The following is a 16947-nucleotide window of genomic DNA, read 5'->3' as shown; positions in this document are numbered from 1 at the left end:
CCCTGAGGAAAAATTCCAAAACACTGATTATGAATTATGATCACAATTTGCTACAACACTTTCCAATTTAAAACCAATAGCATAGTATTTCTTTCTCTTCTTTCCAGTGTTGAGCCTTTTAAATAAGATTTGGGTTAGTCAGACTAGAAGATATGGTACTTAGCTATTATTCCTAATTAAGAAAGAAGTTAACTGAACATTAAATAGCTTGTCATAAAAATACTGAACATTACAGCCTTCTGCCCAATCCACTTGCAGTAACGCAATAAAAATTAGGGAGGTCTTGCCGGTTCTGATTAGTCACTGATACTGCAAAGCCGAAATAACTAGTATTATTGGGAATGGTCATTGGCATGATTTTAGACAATGATTCAGCTACGACAGTACAATGAAATGGAAGTGTGGTGCATCAATAGTCCTTTTAGAAAGAAGAGCCTTATGAAATGAACATTTGTTTTTCATATACGTTAGCTAAATCACACCTGCACATGTGCAGTGAAGGCACAGCCACAGCAACAGCTTATCAGCGTGAGGAGCCAACACTGGCTGAGCAGCTGCTATGTGGCCTGCACTCTGCCGGGTTCCCTTACATACATTACTGCATTCCCGACAATTCTGTGGGGTTGCTGATTCTTACCAAATGGAAGTTCAGTGGGGCTAATTTTCTTGCCCAAATTACAGAGACAGTAAGTTATACAAAAAGAATTCATAACCAACTCTGCCTAGCCCCAAAGCCCATGTTCTTCCGTCATCCCTCACTGGGACTGAGTATCAGCTGTTAATAGGCGCACTTGCTGCCAGCCTTCCTCTGGTCCACCCTCCATGTGCCTAGAGGCTTCTAAGTCAAGCATCTGCAAAGGCTAACAAACCTCTGCTACTCGCCACTGCCTACAGGAGAAGGGCAAAATCCTCTGGCAAACAACTAGTATCATACCTTTAGAAAGAGTAGCGCAGGGCATTAAAAAAAAAAGTCCTAAACAGAAGGTAAATTCTACTTAAATACAAATGCATTCTTTCCTAATGAAGAGAGAGCGCTATACACATTTTTATCTCTAGCAAAGATATGTGGTCAGGTTACATCATTTGGAGGAACATGACATTTTCATTAATAAAATTACTTTGTATAAACTGAAGAAAAACTATGATATTTTAAGAAACTTTTGCCATCATTTGGCTATAAGAAAGGAGTATGATCTAACTGTTCCTTGCTTCCACTTGGCTTCTCCACCTTGGCCTGCCCTCTAGTGGAGTGTCCCTGGGGTCATGTCCTTGGCCCTTCTCTTCTCCCCCCTGTACACGCTGTTTGAAACACCAGCAGGAAGATGCCTCCCACTTTCGAATCTCTAGCCCAAGCCCCCAGCCCGAGATCCCACCACCCACTAGACACCTCCCAGGGATGTCGCACAGGCACCTTACACTCACACCTGTCCAAAATGAAATTCATCATCTCCCGCCCTGCCCCAGCCCACCCACCTTCTGTGTACCCTGCCTTCTCCTGACTGCTAGCATCCTGTTTACCCAAATTAGAAAGCTCCAGGCTCCTTCTCCTTCTCACACTTTCTCACACTCCTCTTGCCCTCCAATGGATCACCAAGTCCAGTCCATTTCCACCGACATCTCTCTCATCTCGGCCTTCACTGCCACTCTCCGGCCAAGGCCCTCCTCATCTCTCCACTGGATTGGGCAGCAACAGCGGCTAATTGGAACCCATGCTGCCATCTTCCTCTAGCCACCTCTACACTGTGAGGCTTCCAGGTCACACATCTGCTGGGTCTGGTGAGCACTGAGCACGTACTCAAAGTCAGAGGGTGCATTCTGGAACATGAGAGAAGCTGGAGAGGAAGGCAGGGGCCTGGCAGGCCACTTTAAGGTATTTGAGTTACCTCCCACGCTCCAAATTACTTCTGTCTATGAAGAACAAGGTAGCTCTGCTTATTATTCCAAGGAAAGTACCACAGGCTTTCAGGTAGCACCCCCAAAGGAAGTCCCAGGAAAGTATGGCTAATAGTACTTCACTAGAATCAGTTTCAAGCTTCTAAGGTGATACTTTTAAAGGGAAACCACTCATCTAGGTGGATAAATGACTGTGAAACCGAATTGTGTATAAAATATGTATAAAACTCCATGGAGTTGCAGCTGCCACTCTGCATGACCCTTTGATCCTGCCCTGAGTGTAGCATGCACACTACAGTCCTTCCCTGCACGCGTGCAGCTGTGACCCAAAAGCCCAAGCATGCCCAGTCTCTTCCACCCTGAGCAGGGGACAGCTGTTCTGCCTCTCTGCACAACGTGTCACTCTGAAGGAGAAGGGCCAAGAGAACTCAATTACAGGTGCCCCCTGTGTGCCTGGCCCTGTGAGGCATGCACCTCAGGCAGCCCACTCAGTCGTTAGCCCCACTGTCAGTGCTATAGGTGTTTCAGTCCTTCATTCAGGCTTGGAGAAGAAACAGGAAGTCGGGAGAGCAAGAGGATTCTGAAGCCAGTTCTCTGCCCTTGACAGCCAATGTTCAACAGAGCAGACACGTGCACCTGGCTTCCCTTGCAGGGCCCGGCCTGCAGCCCTGCGTTTGCATCACCACGCAGCGGGCCCCTGAACGGCTGGCTGGCTCCTCTGCCAGGCTGCCACGTCAGCGTGTCACACAGCTCTTGTGCAGCTACACTCACCGAGGCCACTAACCCCACCGGGACTCGCGTAAGCTGGGATATGGGGAAAAAGCGCAGGGTGTGGAGCCAGGGCTTAGGGCACAGAGCGTGTCTCGGTTGCTCACTGGCTCTGTGACCTTGGGAGGGCTTTGGAAGTTTTGTGCCTTGTTTTCTTACTGTATGAGAGGGGAATCCTACTTCACTGGGTTGGTATGAAGATTAAACAAGACAACATATGTAAAAGGCTTGGCATATAGAAGGTGTTCATAAGTATAAATAGTAATAACTTAAAACTAGACAGAATATTCTAGTAGTTCCTGCTGATGATCCTGCTTTACCACTTAAAACAACCTATAGCTTTATACTATACTCAGAGTCACTCATCCATTCAACAAATAGTTACCAAACACTATTCTGGGAATAAGGCAATGAGAGCAGACAAGATGCTGCTCTCACGGAGCTTGTATTCTAGTGGAGGGAGAGAGGAGTGAGGAGGGGTACAAGGACAGAGTGGCTGGGGGCGACTTCAGGTTGGGTGGCCAGGGAAAGCCTCTCTGAGACCATAACATTTGATTCCTGCAAGATATGAAGACAAGAGTGAAGAGAAGAGCTTGGCAACACAAACGCCTCAGTCTGCAGGCTCAAAAGGCTGGGAGAAGAGTGGATTCCTCTCTTGCTCGACACAGCTTTTGCTCGATGCTCTACTTCTTACCTTCTTGAACAGGAGACTTGGGGTGGAAATCTACCACCTGATTATTAATAAGCTCTAACACTTATTAACTAGAGGACCTTGGGCAAGACACTTTACTGCTTTTTGCCTAAGTTAAAAGGAGACGGTAAGGCCCCACCACCTCTTAGTGTGATTATTAAGAGTATGCTAGAAAAAATGAGTACTAAAAAGTTCTTCCCACTATAAACTGCTGCACAAATTAAGGTGCCATCATTTGTCACGTACAGCCACTGGCAAGAACACTATGTGGGACCCAGTTTGTCAGCTCTGCCAGAGGACAGTGTTACGTGGGCAGACCTAGGAAGCATCTGTCAGGTAGGAGAATTCCCTTTAGCTGTGTCGTGCCCATGTCCAGGTGAGCTGTGCACAGACACTGCTGGAAATGAGCTGGCAGGGGCTCTTGCCAAACTTATCCTTTCCTTTCGAAACCCACCCGGGGATGACAAACTGCAACAGTCAGCAACCAGGGAACAGGTAACCAGCAGGAGCTGTATCGGCAGCTAAGCTATCACTCCTCATCTTCCAGTTGTTCCTTATGCTTTCTTCACATCAGCACAACACCAGCCATTCAAACAATTAAAAAGCACCACAGCAGCAAGCATAAAGACCCATTTAGCCTCGAAGACTACTTTACTCCGCTGAAAAGACAGCTAACGTTAGTAACAGTATTCTTAGGCCATTTCTTCTTTAATTATGCTACTGCAAATTTAAAACATGAAAAGCAAATTAAGAATGAGGAAACTATGTGGAAAAGATGTATCTAAAATATTTATTTATAATTTTAAAAACTCGGTATAAAAATCAGGGCAAGGGCATGTAGGATGACCTCCTACTCAATGAAATACTCTTACTAAAAGTAGTTACAAATACATGACTAGGCAGAGAATAGCATTACCATTTGTATTTCTTCTGGGGATAACTCATCTTCACCTTTGCCATCTCCCCAGGTTCTCAATTCAGGTTGTGCTTCGGCCGGAATCGTTTCTGTTAAAAATAGACAGAAGGCAAAATATTCACTTTAGAATAGGCTGGTTTATGAGACGGAACAGAAACTTACAGCTTATTCCATATTTGATTGTCCATCAGCTGACATTCGGGCAGGGCGGCGTGATTCTTCTCCAGTGTTTAGACCTGTGTGTGCATGCATATGTGTGTGTGTATGCATGCGTCTGTGTGTGTGCGCGCGCGCACAGGAGCACAGGTAGAGGGACCTACGCAGTCTCAGTGCAGCAGTGAAATCAGCAGTGGCTGCAAAACAAATGGATATTCTTCAGGATCAGCCTTCAGGTGTCTTTTACTTCAAAACTTACACACTCACACCCCTCCCTCTCTTTTTCAAAGACTGCAAATATGGGTATTTTCACTGTAAAAAACAAATATGATATATAAAAAAATAACTACTGGAAATGACACACCGTTCCCTAATCCTATTCCTCTCCCAGAAGTAATCCCTGTTATCGCTTTGATGTAGCTTCATAGACTAAGTATATGCACATACAAACAGATATGCAATTCCCTGACCAACCCCAACTCAGAAATAATAATATAGTTTTGTGTGTGGTGGTTTGTTTTTCACAAAGATATCAGTGGTAACATATTGTTCTAAAACTTGCTTTTTATGACTTAACAATGTATCTTGGAGATCATCCTACATCATCAACACAGATCTACCTCATTCCTTTAAAATGCTGCATAATATTCCACTGTAAGGCTACACTATTCTTTATGTAACCGTAACTCCACTGATAAACCTTTGGTTGTTTGGGGTTTTTCACTAGTGTAGTGGTACCGTGTGCCAGTCCATGCTTTGTGTGCATGTTGTTGTACTCCAGGATAGATACCTGGACATGAAGCGCCAACTGGGAGTGATCAACATTTTAATCCAGAGACCTTTTTGACCATGATCAACATAAACACATGATGGATCCTCGATGAAATGTACCACTAGCACAGGCTCTTAGAAAGGGACTGGGCACCCAGGACCAGGTTACAGAGGCCTGCACGGCTAAGAGGGGTGGGTGGGAGCAGGGGAGTGGGTGAAAGGGACAGCTCTGTGGTGGAGACTGTAATGGGGTCTCTGTTTCTAAAGGCGACTTTGTGTCTGATGTCTCAGCAGTGCCTCTGGGCTTGTCAGTAGGTTGCCACGTACTCAAAGGCAAATAGTGCTTCTTTTTCTTTTCTTCCTCAATCTCAGTAAATTTCCAGTAGCTGATCTCAGCCCCTCAAAAGGGGCAAAAGTCCAGAGTTTTTGTTCTGAGACTGATAAGGGAAAAGGACATAATGATAGCACCAATTTAGAGAAAGCAGATTAGGCAGACCATGTGTACAGGGCACGGTTATTTGGGATACATCATCACAAGAAAACTCCATGTCATCCACAACTTAGTGCAAGTTTAAGAAAATGGCTGTTTTTGCCAGAACTATTACCATATTTATAAGAGACATTTATATATAATTTTTATATAATATATACATAAATATATATATAATTTATAAATAAAAGACACATTTATAAAAGACAGGCTGAAAGCACCCTTAGAAACTGAGGTGGTGTTTTCTGAGATGGGAACACCTGTACTTTTCATACATGCCACTTCTGACCTTCGAGTCCTCTGTCTCCTACTTTCCTCATGATGGTATCGATGTCAAGCTTTTACTTTTTTGTTTTTGAAGGATAAGAACACTAAAGCTAGAAACTGAAACACTGTTCACACCAGAACCCAGCATAAGTTAGCTCTGAGCTAGCATGGAAAGTTTGTTGTGAGAATTCAAACTCTTCAACATGCTCACCTTTGTGGCTTTCTGGAGCCATCCTGACCTGCTGCCGTAAGAATCAGCCTGAAGCACGGCGCTGCCCACACCAGTGCTGCACCCAGACTTCCAGCGCGTCCCAATGCCAAGAGACTCAAGTCCGGACTCCTCGGCCTGGCATTCAGGGCCCTCCACACGGTCTGGCTCCACCTGCCTTTCAGACCTTAATTCCCACTCCCCCCCTTCATGGGCTTCACTCACCTCTAAGTGTTTTCTTTACTGACTACATCCCATACGTTGCTCCATGCTTTCTGGCCTCTGAGTTTTTAACTCATGCTGTTCCCTCTGTCTAGAACATTCTAAGCTTCCGTTTTTTCAAGTCTAGATTCATTTCTCAGGGGCACCTCCCCCTAAAGCCCCCTGACCCTCTGAGTGAACTCTGTCCTTCCCACATGTGCCCTCTCTTAGGGCACTACTCACTTTCTCAGGGGCTGGAATCTTATCCTCCCTGTCAACTCTGAGCTCCCTCAGAGCAAGAACCATGGCTCATTTGAGAAGAAGCGTAAGAAGTATTCTCAAATAACCATACCCATCTTAACGCTGGGGGAAACCAATTACAAATGGGTACATGAAAATCACATCCCGGCTGAGTAAGAATATGAAAGAAAAAGGCCTAAACATCAGATATGGACAGGTCAGCCGTGACCACGGAGGTGCTCAATACTGTTGACTAAATGAAACAGTAACAAAACTAGTGCCTTTTAAAAAAACAGGGGTATAACAGGCAAGAAACCATCATCTGCCTAGAACTATACCAACTTAGTCCTATACTGAAGTATTTTTTGTCTAAGTTACAGCTCATGTTTCAAAAGGGAAATGAAAAAAATTGAAAAGAAAAGATAAGGGATACCACATAGCCCAGATTTAAAAAAATCCTTCTGCTAACTGCAGATAAACTTAACAAAATGTCCACGCACAGGAACCTGTGCCTGTCCTCCGACAGGCACACAGTAAAGGGCAGACACACAACCCCTAAGGGGGAATAGCTAGGTGTGGGGGAACGAGATTTATCCACCAACACTGAGGTCAGGAGAGAGATGAAATGTCAAAGGCCCTAGAAAACAGGGCAGCACCCCAGAAGTCGGGCACAGGCTCCTCCCTGCCCCCCATGCTCTCCTTAGGTGACGCATGCAGGCCGGTTGCTCTAAATCACCCTGCCCAGGACTCCCAAATGTCTCCACCCTTGGGTCTTCCCTGAGCTCTAGGCTCACTCCAACAAGTGACTCACTGTTTCCGCCTGAAAATCCAACAGGCACCTCAAATCTAATGTAGACCAGAATTTTGATTCCATTCCCTGCTCACTCCTCCCAGCCTTCTTGCCAAACCTCATCTTCCTCCTGCCTTCCTCATATCAGTCCACCCAGCTGCTCAAGCCCCAAACTTAGAAGTCATCCTTGATTCCTCTCTGTCCCTCACATCTCACGTCCTACCTACTAGCTCATCTTCAGCTCCAAATGATGACCGGAGTTTGGGCACTTCTCCCATCTCCATTTCCACTGCTGCCGCCCTCGTGTCAGACACTGTCATCTTAGTCTGGACTACTGCAACAGATTCCTAACAAGTCCACCTGCTTCCGTGTTTTTCTCACTCCACGCCAACTCCACACAGTCATGAGAGAGGTTTTAAAATGTGAACCAGATCTTGTCACTCTCAACTTAAAAACCTCTGGGGGCTTCTCATATACACAGAATCAAAGCCCAACCTTTACCATGGCCTATAAGGGCCAGTATAATCAGGCCTCTGCCTCCATCTCGTCTCTTCTTCTGTCATGGAAGGGCCAGAGACTTGGGCGTGAAACTAACGTGGTCTCACAGCCTGGCCTCTGTCCCTCACTGTGGCCTTAGACAACTTATTTAAACTCTGAGCCTCTGCTTTCTTGTGGTCTCATGTGGCCATGATCTGCTGTGAGCATTACGTGGGCTAGCACAGAAAGGGCCTTGTAGTGTCTGGCACCTGCAGTAGGTGCTCCATGAATGGCATACCTTATGTTAGTTTGCGGAGCCGGCTAAGAAGAGATCCATTACTCATCACTAAGGACTGGGCAGTATTCTTGTTCAAATGTAGTACTGAAAGTCAATCAGTAGGTAGGCTAAGATAGCCAGGGCAATTAGGAAAGAAAAGGAAATAAAAATCTAGATGAGAAAGGAAGTAAAAGTATCTTTATTCCCATACTGCCTGATACTGTACACAGAAAATTTTAAGGAATCCACAAAAAAAGGGGTAATAAATGAGTTCAGCAAGGTGGCAGGATACAAAATCAATATATAAAAATCAATTTTATTCTCTATACTTGCAATGAACGATCCAAAAATGAAATCTGAAAAGCAACAATTTCTTTATTCATCGAAAAGAATAAAGTATTAGGAATAAATTCAACAAAAGTGTAAAACTTATACTTTGAAAAGTATAAAACTTGTTGCAAGAAACTTAAAAAGATCTAAATAAATGGGACACCATCTCAAGTTCACAGATCAGAAGAATTAATGTTAAGATGGCAACACCCCAAACTAATCTACAGTTTCAATGCATTCCCTATCAGAATCTCAGCTGACTTCTTTGTAGAAATTGACAAGGTGATTCTAAAATCCATGAGAAAGTGCAAGGGACTCAGGGTAGCCAAAACAATCTTGAAAAAGAAGAACCAAGTAGGAGGACTCACACTTGCTGATTTCAAAACTTACTATAAAGCCACAGTCATCAAGACACTGTGGTACTGGCACAAGGATAAACACATATATAGATCAATGGAATAGAATTGAGAATCCAGAAATAAAACCATGTGTCCAGGGCCAACTGATTTTTGTTTTTTGCTGAGGAAGATTCACCCTGAGCTAACATCTGTTGCCAGTCTTCCTCTATTTTGTATGTGGGTTGCTGCCACAGCATGGCTGATGAGTGGTGTAGGTCCACGCTTGGGATCCAAACCCACAAACCTGGGCCACCGAAGCAGAGTGTGCCGAACTTAACCACTACACCACAGGCCTGGCCCCCAGGGTCAACTGGTTTTTGACAAAGGGTGCCAAGAACAGTCTCCTCAACAAATGGTGCTGAGAACACTGGATATCCATGTCTGAGAAAATGAAGCTCGACCCTTACCTCACACTAGATACAAAAATTAACTTAAAATTGACCACAGGCCTAAATGTAAGAGGTAAAACTCTAAAACTCTTACAAGAAAACAGAGGGGTAAATCTTCCTGACCTCAGATTTGACAAACAATTAATAAGGATATGACACCAAAAGCACAAGCAACAAAGGAAAAATTAGGTAAGCTGGTCTTCATCAAAATTAAAAGCTTTTGTACTTCAGAGGACACCATCAAGAAAGTGAAGACAATCCAGAGAATGGGATAAAATATTTGCAAATCATATATCGGATAAGGGATCTGCATCCAGAATACAGAAAGAACGCTTTCAACTCAATTATAAAATGACAAATCACTCAATTTAAAAATGAGCAAAGGATCTGAATACAACTTTCTTTAAGAAAGACATACAGATGGCCAATAAGCACATGAAAAGATGCTTAACACCATTAATAATCAGGGAAATGCAAATCAAAACCACAATGAGGCACCACTTCATGCCTACTAGGATGGCTACAAAGAAAGAGGGAGATGATAACCACCATGTGTTTTCCTTCTCTTCCACTCAGGGGAAAGGAATGGCACACCTCTATGAACAGGAAATAGATAAAGGTGGGATACAGCAATGACAATAGCTTTCTTTTGGGAAAAACAAACAAAATGAACTATAAAAAAATCTGTTATATATGCAAGATTTTTTACATACAGTAAATGGTGTATCTTTTTAATAAGTGACACTTCAGACTTTATTACCCTTTGGGACTCCACGTAACCAAGGAAGAGATGACTAGGTAAGAAGCATCATCGAATGACCGTGAAGGGGGAGGTGGTCTGGTGGAATGGGGGACAGTGAGGCTGAGTCAGCAGCTGCAGGTGCCAGGAAGCAGGCGGACAGGCAGGAGAGGACTGGCCATAGGGCGTCTCAGAAAGACGTGTCAGGACCAGGTGGGGGAAGCGTCCAAGGTGCGAGGAGTGTAGCCGGCGAGGGCAACACTAATGGCTCCCGTTTCTCCTCTCCCATCCCTGAAAGGCAGGTATCACTGCCCTCATTTCAAAAATGGAGGAACTGGTGCTCAGAAGCGCCAGTAAGTGCTGGAGCTGGGATCTAGACTGCCTCCAAAGAGACACTCTTCATCATACCATTCTGTCTCCTACACGCTGACCAGAACTAAACTGGAGAGTTCTCCTTTAATACTGGGTGGGCTGCTTTAAGTCAGGAGATAACCTGGTGATTATAAACATGCAAATACTGACTATAAGATAAAAATACAAACCGTGAGGAACAGCACTCTTTCACTCTGACCATTTATTTTCTACCTCTCAGAGGCAGTAGGTTCCATCTGTGTGAGGAAACACTTCCACAGCAACTAAGAGCAATCAGTATTCTTTTTTTTTTTTTATAATTTTATTTATTTATTTTTTCCCCCAAAGCCCCAGCAGATAGTTGTAGGTCATAGCTGCACATCCCTCTAGTTGCTGTATGTGGTACGCGGCCTCAGCATGGCCAGAGAAGCGGTGCGTCGGTGCGCGCCCGGGATCGAACCCGGGCCGCCAGCAGCGGAGCGCGCGCACTTAACCGCTAAGCCACAGGGCCGGCCCAACAATCACTATTCCAAATGGAGTCTTCCTCCTTTTCTCCCTTCATTTTTTTTCTTTTCTTTTTTTTTTTTTTTTTTTTGGTGAGGAAGATTAGCCCTGAGCTAACATCTGTTGCCAATCTTCCTCTTTTTGCTGAGAAGATTGGCTGTGGGACACCTGCCACAGCATGGGTTGATAAGCGGTGCGCATGTCCGCGCCCAGGATCCGAACCTGCGAACTCCCGGGCCGCCAAAGTAAAGCACACGAACTTAACCTCTATGCCACCGGGCCAGCCCCCTTCATTTGTTTTAGATTTATTAAGCACTTCCTATACGCCAGGCATTGTTTTGGGCGCCAGTGTTACAGCAGTGAATAAAATACAGAAATTCCTGTCCTCATGGAACTTAACACTTTAGTAGGGGAGACAGATTATAAAGAATATAAATAAGTAAAACACACAGAAGGGTAATGGTAAGTGCTGGGGAGAAAGACACAGCAGGGAAGACGGGAAGTGTTGGGAGGGCTTAGTCTTCCATCTTTCTATCTACCTTCATGCCTCTTGGGATCCATGCTATCTACAGACCCGTCCCCTGACCTCTAGACTCATAAACCCAACTCCCTACTCAACATCTCTGCCAGCATCTCAGGATGAACATGGCCCACACTGAGTTCCTGATCTAACCAGTCCCCAGCCTGCCCCTCCACAGTCTCCCAGATCTCAGTAAAGGGCAGCAACCTTCTTCCAGTTGCCAAAACCCTGCAGCCTTCTTTGACGGTTCTCCTTCTCAGGCCCCACATCCAGAAAGCAGATTCTGTGGCTCTACTTTCAAAATACACCCAGAATTCCACCACTTCTCCCCATTTCCCTGCTACCATGCTTGGTACAGTGCACCATTACCTTGTTTTGGGGTAACTTTAGCAGCCTCCTAAGTGTCCCTATTTCTCTTCTTGATGTCCTATTTGAATAGAGGAACTCTCCTCAAACATAGTCAGCTGTGACAGTCCTCTGTGCAAACCTCCACAGCTTTCCACCTCATCCAGAGGACAAGCCCCAGTCCTCCTACGGCCTGGAAGGCCCTCCATGACCTAGTGCCCTGGTGCTTCCTGCCTCGTGTCCCTCTGCTCTCTCCCCTGCTCTCCAGCCTCCAAGCTGCTTCTCAGCCATGCAGGCATGCTCCTGTCTTGGGGCCTCTACACTTCTTGCTCCCTCTGCCTGCGACACTCTTCCCCAAGAAAGCCACAGGGCTCACTGCTCACCGCCCTGGGGTCTTTACTGAAACATCAAGGTCTCCGACCTCTCTGACAGGCCAGGTCTCTCCCATTACCAGGACCCCTCTCTCAGAGCTCACATGGTGATTGTACACCCATCTGTGTAACTATTCCATGACACCTGTTTCCCTACTTTTCTTCTCACTGCTGTATCCCCAGCACCCAGTACAGGAGCCGCACAACAGTCCTCAGTGTGGGCTCGGGGCCTCACAAGGGCAGACTGGCTCAATCTCCTCACAGGAGATCGACCCTCTGCTGGGACCCAAGAATTGGCACCGGCTTCTCCCCACTCTCATCAGTCCTAACAATATTTCTTGAATGAATGTATGAATGAGTAAATGAGTATGCTGTGTCTGGCATGAGTAAATTCAGACATGATATCCCTACGTCCTGTCTTATGAAAAGCAGGGCCCTGCTACTTTGTGGGTGAGGTTGGGGTTTTCCCTCGTTGGGGACAAGTGGAGACAGGAGCTGTGCAGGGCCTCTGGCCTATGGGATGGGCTCAGGCTCTACAAAGAGAGTGACTGCCCTGGAATCCCAGGGCCACCCCTTTCTTGTCTGACTTTGAACAGGTTATATAATCTCTTCAAAGCTCTGTTTCCTCACACATAAAATGATGACAGTAACACCTCAAAAGACAATAAGATTCAATCTGTTGACACCCCTGGCATGTGACAGCACAGTGGGGCGCACTAAATGTCAGTCTCCTTGCCCCTCCCCACTGAAGTTGTTTTCAACTACAGAACAGCCCTTTGGCATCTTTCAGGCTCACAATCTATGATGCATTCTGAATTCCCGTGTTTGTAAAAACAGAGGAAATAAATTAGACAGAGAGGCAGCACAGATCCACAAGTTACCCAGCCTCTCAGTGCCTTTCAGAAGGCTCATCTGAAAAAAAGAGGTTCATGAAACCCATCCCAGCAGGCAGCTGTAAGGATGGTGGTAATGTCTGTCAAGATTCAGGACAGTGCCTAGCATCTGAGAGACATGCAGTAAATGAGAGCCATTGTGATAATACAAAAGAGGCGGCTAAGGAAGACTCTCGGGCCTCAGTGTGCCATCATCCTGGGATTCATGCAAAGCAAGATCCCACCCCTGCGACACCTCTGAAACACAGCAAACTGAGCGTGCAGTCCCTACAGAGGGTGGCTGTACTGGCTGACACACAGATTGAAGATGTCCACGACAACATGTATATTCCCGTGTCTCCAGACTTTGTGGAGATCTTGTATTTATTAAGCATCCATTGTGTGTCCGGGGCTGTTCTAAGTCATGGGACTTCTAGTATACACGAAGACATGAAGCACATAAACCCAGACTTGCATTTTATCCTGTTAGCTCAATTGGCTATGGAAGGCTGCTGAAATCACACGCCTCACCCCGAGGCAGGCTGGTCAGCTCCACGCAGGGTCAGTGCCCCGAGATCACTGGGACAGTGCACCACATGCGTGCAGGGGTCCTGAGACTGACGTGCAAGACTCCTCGAGCAGAGGTCTCTGATATTTCCTCGTGATTCTAAGTCTCCAGTCCCCACCCCACTGATGCACAGTGATGTCAGGCCCTTTCTCCTGGATCCTGCCAGCTCCCAGGTGACTGAGGGAGTCCTCCCGCCCTGCCCCAGCAGCAGTCAATAAGATCCAAGTGTGACAGAAAAAAGGCTGCCACCTCCGTGTGTCCTTTGCTCTATGCAAGTACAAACACCAGAAGATGTCTGGGATTGTGTGCCCTCTCTTTCTGCTTTGTATTTCTACCAATATGTCATAAGGAAGAGATGCAAGGTGAGATTTTGATTTTAATTCATACCTGGATATTCTTCCGTGACAGGCTTTTCTTCAGAGTCTTTTGAAGGATTCTGTGAAACTTTCTCAGAAAGCATGGATTCTTTTGTCTTTGTGCTTGGTTCTGGTTCCAGCTTAGATCTAAAAATAAATAATTAGCAATCATATAATTTACTTACACAACAGGATTCTTTTTTGACAACAGAAGGGAGTCACATGTGACCCCTGCACACTTGTTCTTTGCCCTCTACTGGAGAGCAGAGTTGCTGCCTCTGGGCCCAGTGACCATCTAACACACCTCTCACAGGACACCTGTTACAAGGTACTGGTGTCACTGTCTGCAGGGTGAGGACTATGCTTCCCCCACCACAGCAAGCGGGCAGGGTGCGGTCAGTATGTGCTGAAGGAAAGAACGCACGAGCCCGCCCCACGTACTGACAACACTCAACACATGTTGACAACACGCCCCACATGCTGACAACAGGCAGCAAAAGCTGACTGTTCCAAGTTCAACAAATCCAGGAAGACAGTGGTTTTACACCAATGAAAATCACTGCTGAATACACACACGTGCATTATGTACATATATACAATACATAAGTAATTTAACTCTGAAAGCACAAATCTTTACCTATCCACTGGATGGAACTGACCTGTCTTAGGAAGCAAGGCCTCTGCACTTGGCGTCTGCCTCAGGACACCTCCCACGGCTCTGTTAGTGTCCACCTTCAGGGCCGGGCTCCATCTCACCTACTCAGAGAGGCCCTCTCTGACTTTCCCATCTACTAAAGGCCTCCTTCCGTTACTCTGTCCCACAGCATCTGTGTGTCTTCTTCATAGCCGTCACCACCGTCTGGAATGACCCTGCTAGCTGACTTGTTACTGGTCTGTCTCGCTCCACTGGAGTGCATGCTCTGAGAGCAGGGTCCTTGACTTTATCAGTTGTGTTTGTCACAGAGCCCTAGATCCTAGATGAGTGCCTGGCATTCGGTGTTTAATAAATATAGGTTGAATGAATGGATGCTTTATAATTGTCAGTAAACGGCTAGTAAGAGAGAAAAATTTTTGGCTATAAAACAATGGGCCTTGTAACAGGTTTATTGGAATACACACAGAACTATGAAAAGTATAGGCAGATTGCTAACAAGAGCTATGACAAATTCCATATTACTAGGCAGAGACATATAAATAAAAAGAACAATGTAAATACATAAAAGGATGATATTAATGCCAGCTAACATTTATTGAGGGCTTATTATGTATTGGGCATTTTTGTAAGGACTTTATATGGATAAATTTATTTAATGCCATATATCCCTATAAGGTAGGTACCAGTATTAATGACCTTTTTACAGAGGAGGAAACTTAAGTATATGGAAGTTAGGAAACTGGCTCAGGTCACACAGTTAGTAAATGGCTGGGCTGGGATGTGACGTCAGGGAACCTAGCTCAGAGGCCATGGTCTTAACAATTGCTCCATGGAGAGGAGATTCTACCCACTATGTTCCATAAGAAAGGACTTTTGTGGCCAACTGAGTCTGAGAAAACTGAGTCAAAGCTAGATGGGTATTTTACTCTACAACTTTTCAGAGCCTTTAATACACTAAAATACATTTTGAATTTCCAAAAAGGATGTCTTTTCCAAATAATCTGACTGGAGGGATCATTTTCATAGTTTTTCTATAAGACTAGTGTTCCAAGAAAGGCTGTTTAGGAAATGCTCCTCTACAACATCAACAAAAGAATTTTCAAAACTAACTATAATATCAATCTTCCTAAGTGTTCTAGTTACTACGGCTGAGTAAGAAATCAGTCTAAAACTTAGTGCCTTGGAAACAACAATAATCATTTACCATCTATCAGCGTTTCTGGGGTCAGGAATTTGGGGGCAGCTTGGCTAAGCGGTTCTGACTCAGGGTTCTCATGAGGGTGCACCTGGGACCACATCATCTGAAGGCTTGACTGGGGTTGGAGGAGTCACTTCCCAGGAGAGTCCTTCACATGGCCATGAGTTGGTGCTGGCTGGGAGCCTCACGTCCTCTTCATGGGGCTGTGTGTGTGTGACTGGCATGGCAGCTTGTTTCCCCCAGAGCGAGCAGTCCCAGAGACTATGGCAGAAGCTTCGATGCCTTTTATAACTTAGCTTCAGAAGTCATACACTGTCATTTCCGCCATATTCTACTGCCCAGGTAGTGGCAATGGTCCACTCAGGTTCAAGGAGAGGGAACACAGACCTCACCTCTCCCTCTCAGTGAAGCAGTGACATCATCACATTTTAAGAAGAGCACGTAGGATGGGATATATTTGGGTGCAGTCATCTTTGGAAAATACAATCTGCTATTCTAAATATCACAAATATGCACAAAGATATAGCTACAGGATATTCATCAGAACACTGCTTACAATAACAAAAAAATGACTTAAATGTTCATCAAAAAGTAACTGGTTTACAGTTAGAAGATACAATGAAAGAGAAAATCCCATTTGCGACAGCCCAAACAAAAGACAAAAAACTAACAATAACAACAAAAACTGCAGCATACACTAACTTAACAAGAAAAGTCCAAAATCCATATGTGAGAAACTAAAAAATATTCTTGAAAGATACAAAAATATATTGCAACAAATTAAAAAATATATTATATTCTTGGATAGAAAAAAGAAACATCATAAAGATGTTAGTTCTCCCTAAGTTAATTCATAAATGTAATGTGGTCCCATCCTGAAGTCAGACAAGTCAATTATGAAATTCATTTGGAAACATGCAAGAATGGTCAGAATATCTGTAAACAAATATTGACCTCTAGTTAGTGATTTGCATGCTGAAGTATTTAAAGGGAAGTATACTGATGTTTGCAGGGCTAAACGAACATAAAAAGGATAGACGGGTGAAAGAAGCAAGTATGGTTAAATGTAAATGGTAAAATTTAGGGGGTAGCTATATGGGTGTTCAAAGTAAAATTTAACTTTGCTAAATGTTTTAAAATGTTTATAACAAAATGTGGTGGGAGGTAGGGGAGAAGAATAGCCAGGAAAACTCTAAAAAAGAAAGT

The 16947-nt window shown here is 44.8% G+C and overlaps 1 protein-coding gene across 2 annotated transcripts in view; it reads right to left on the bottom strand.

The window, feature by feature from the left end:
• The window catches only part of STX18 (syntaxin 18), a 133810-nt gene that overhangs the window by 19249 nt on the left and 97614 nt on the right, over positions 1-16947 (bottom strand). For both annotated transcript variants that reach the window (XM_087434911.1, XM_004432267.3), the window contains exons 6-7: positions 13920-14035; positions 4269-4357 (exon numbers count right to left, since the gene is read on the bottom strand). In XM_087434911.1, coding sequence (XP_087291037.1) covers positions 4269-4357; positions 13920-14035 — 205 coding nt within the window. The remainder of the gene's footprint in view (positions 1-4268; positions 4358-13919; positions 14036-16947) is intronic.

This window comes from Ceratotherium simum, chromosome 8, assembly GCF_057802395.1.
Source record: "Ceratotherium simum simum isolate JZ-2026a chromosome 8, ASM5780239v1, whole genome shotgun sequence".
NCBI classification, from domain to species: Eukaryota; Metazoa; Chordata; class Mammalia; order Perissodactyla; family Rhinocerotidae; genus Ceratotherium; species Ceratotherium simum.
Note: the sequence above shows the minus strand (reverse complement) of the source record. Positions and strands in the feature narration are given on the sequence as shown.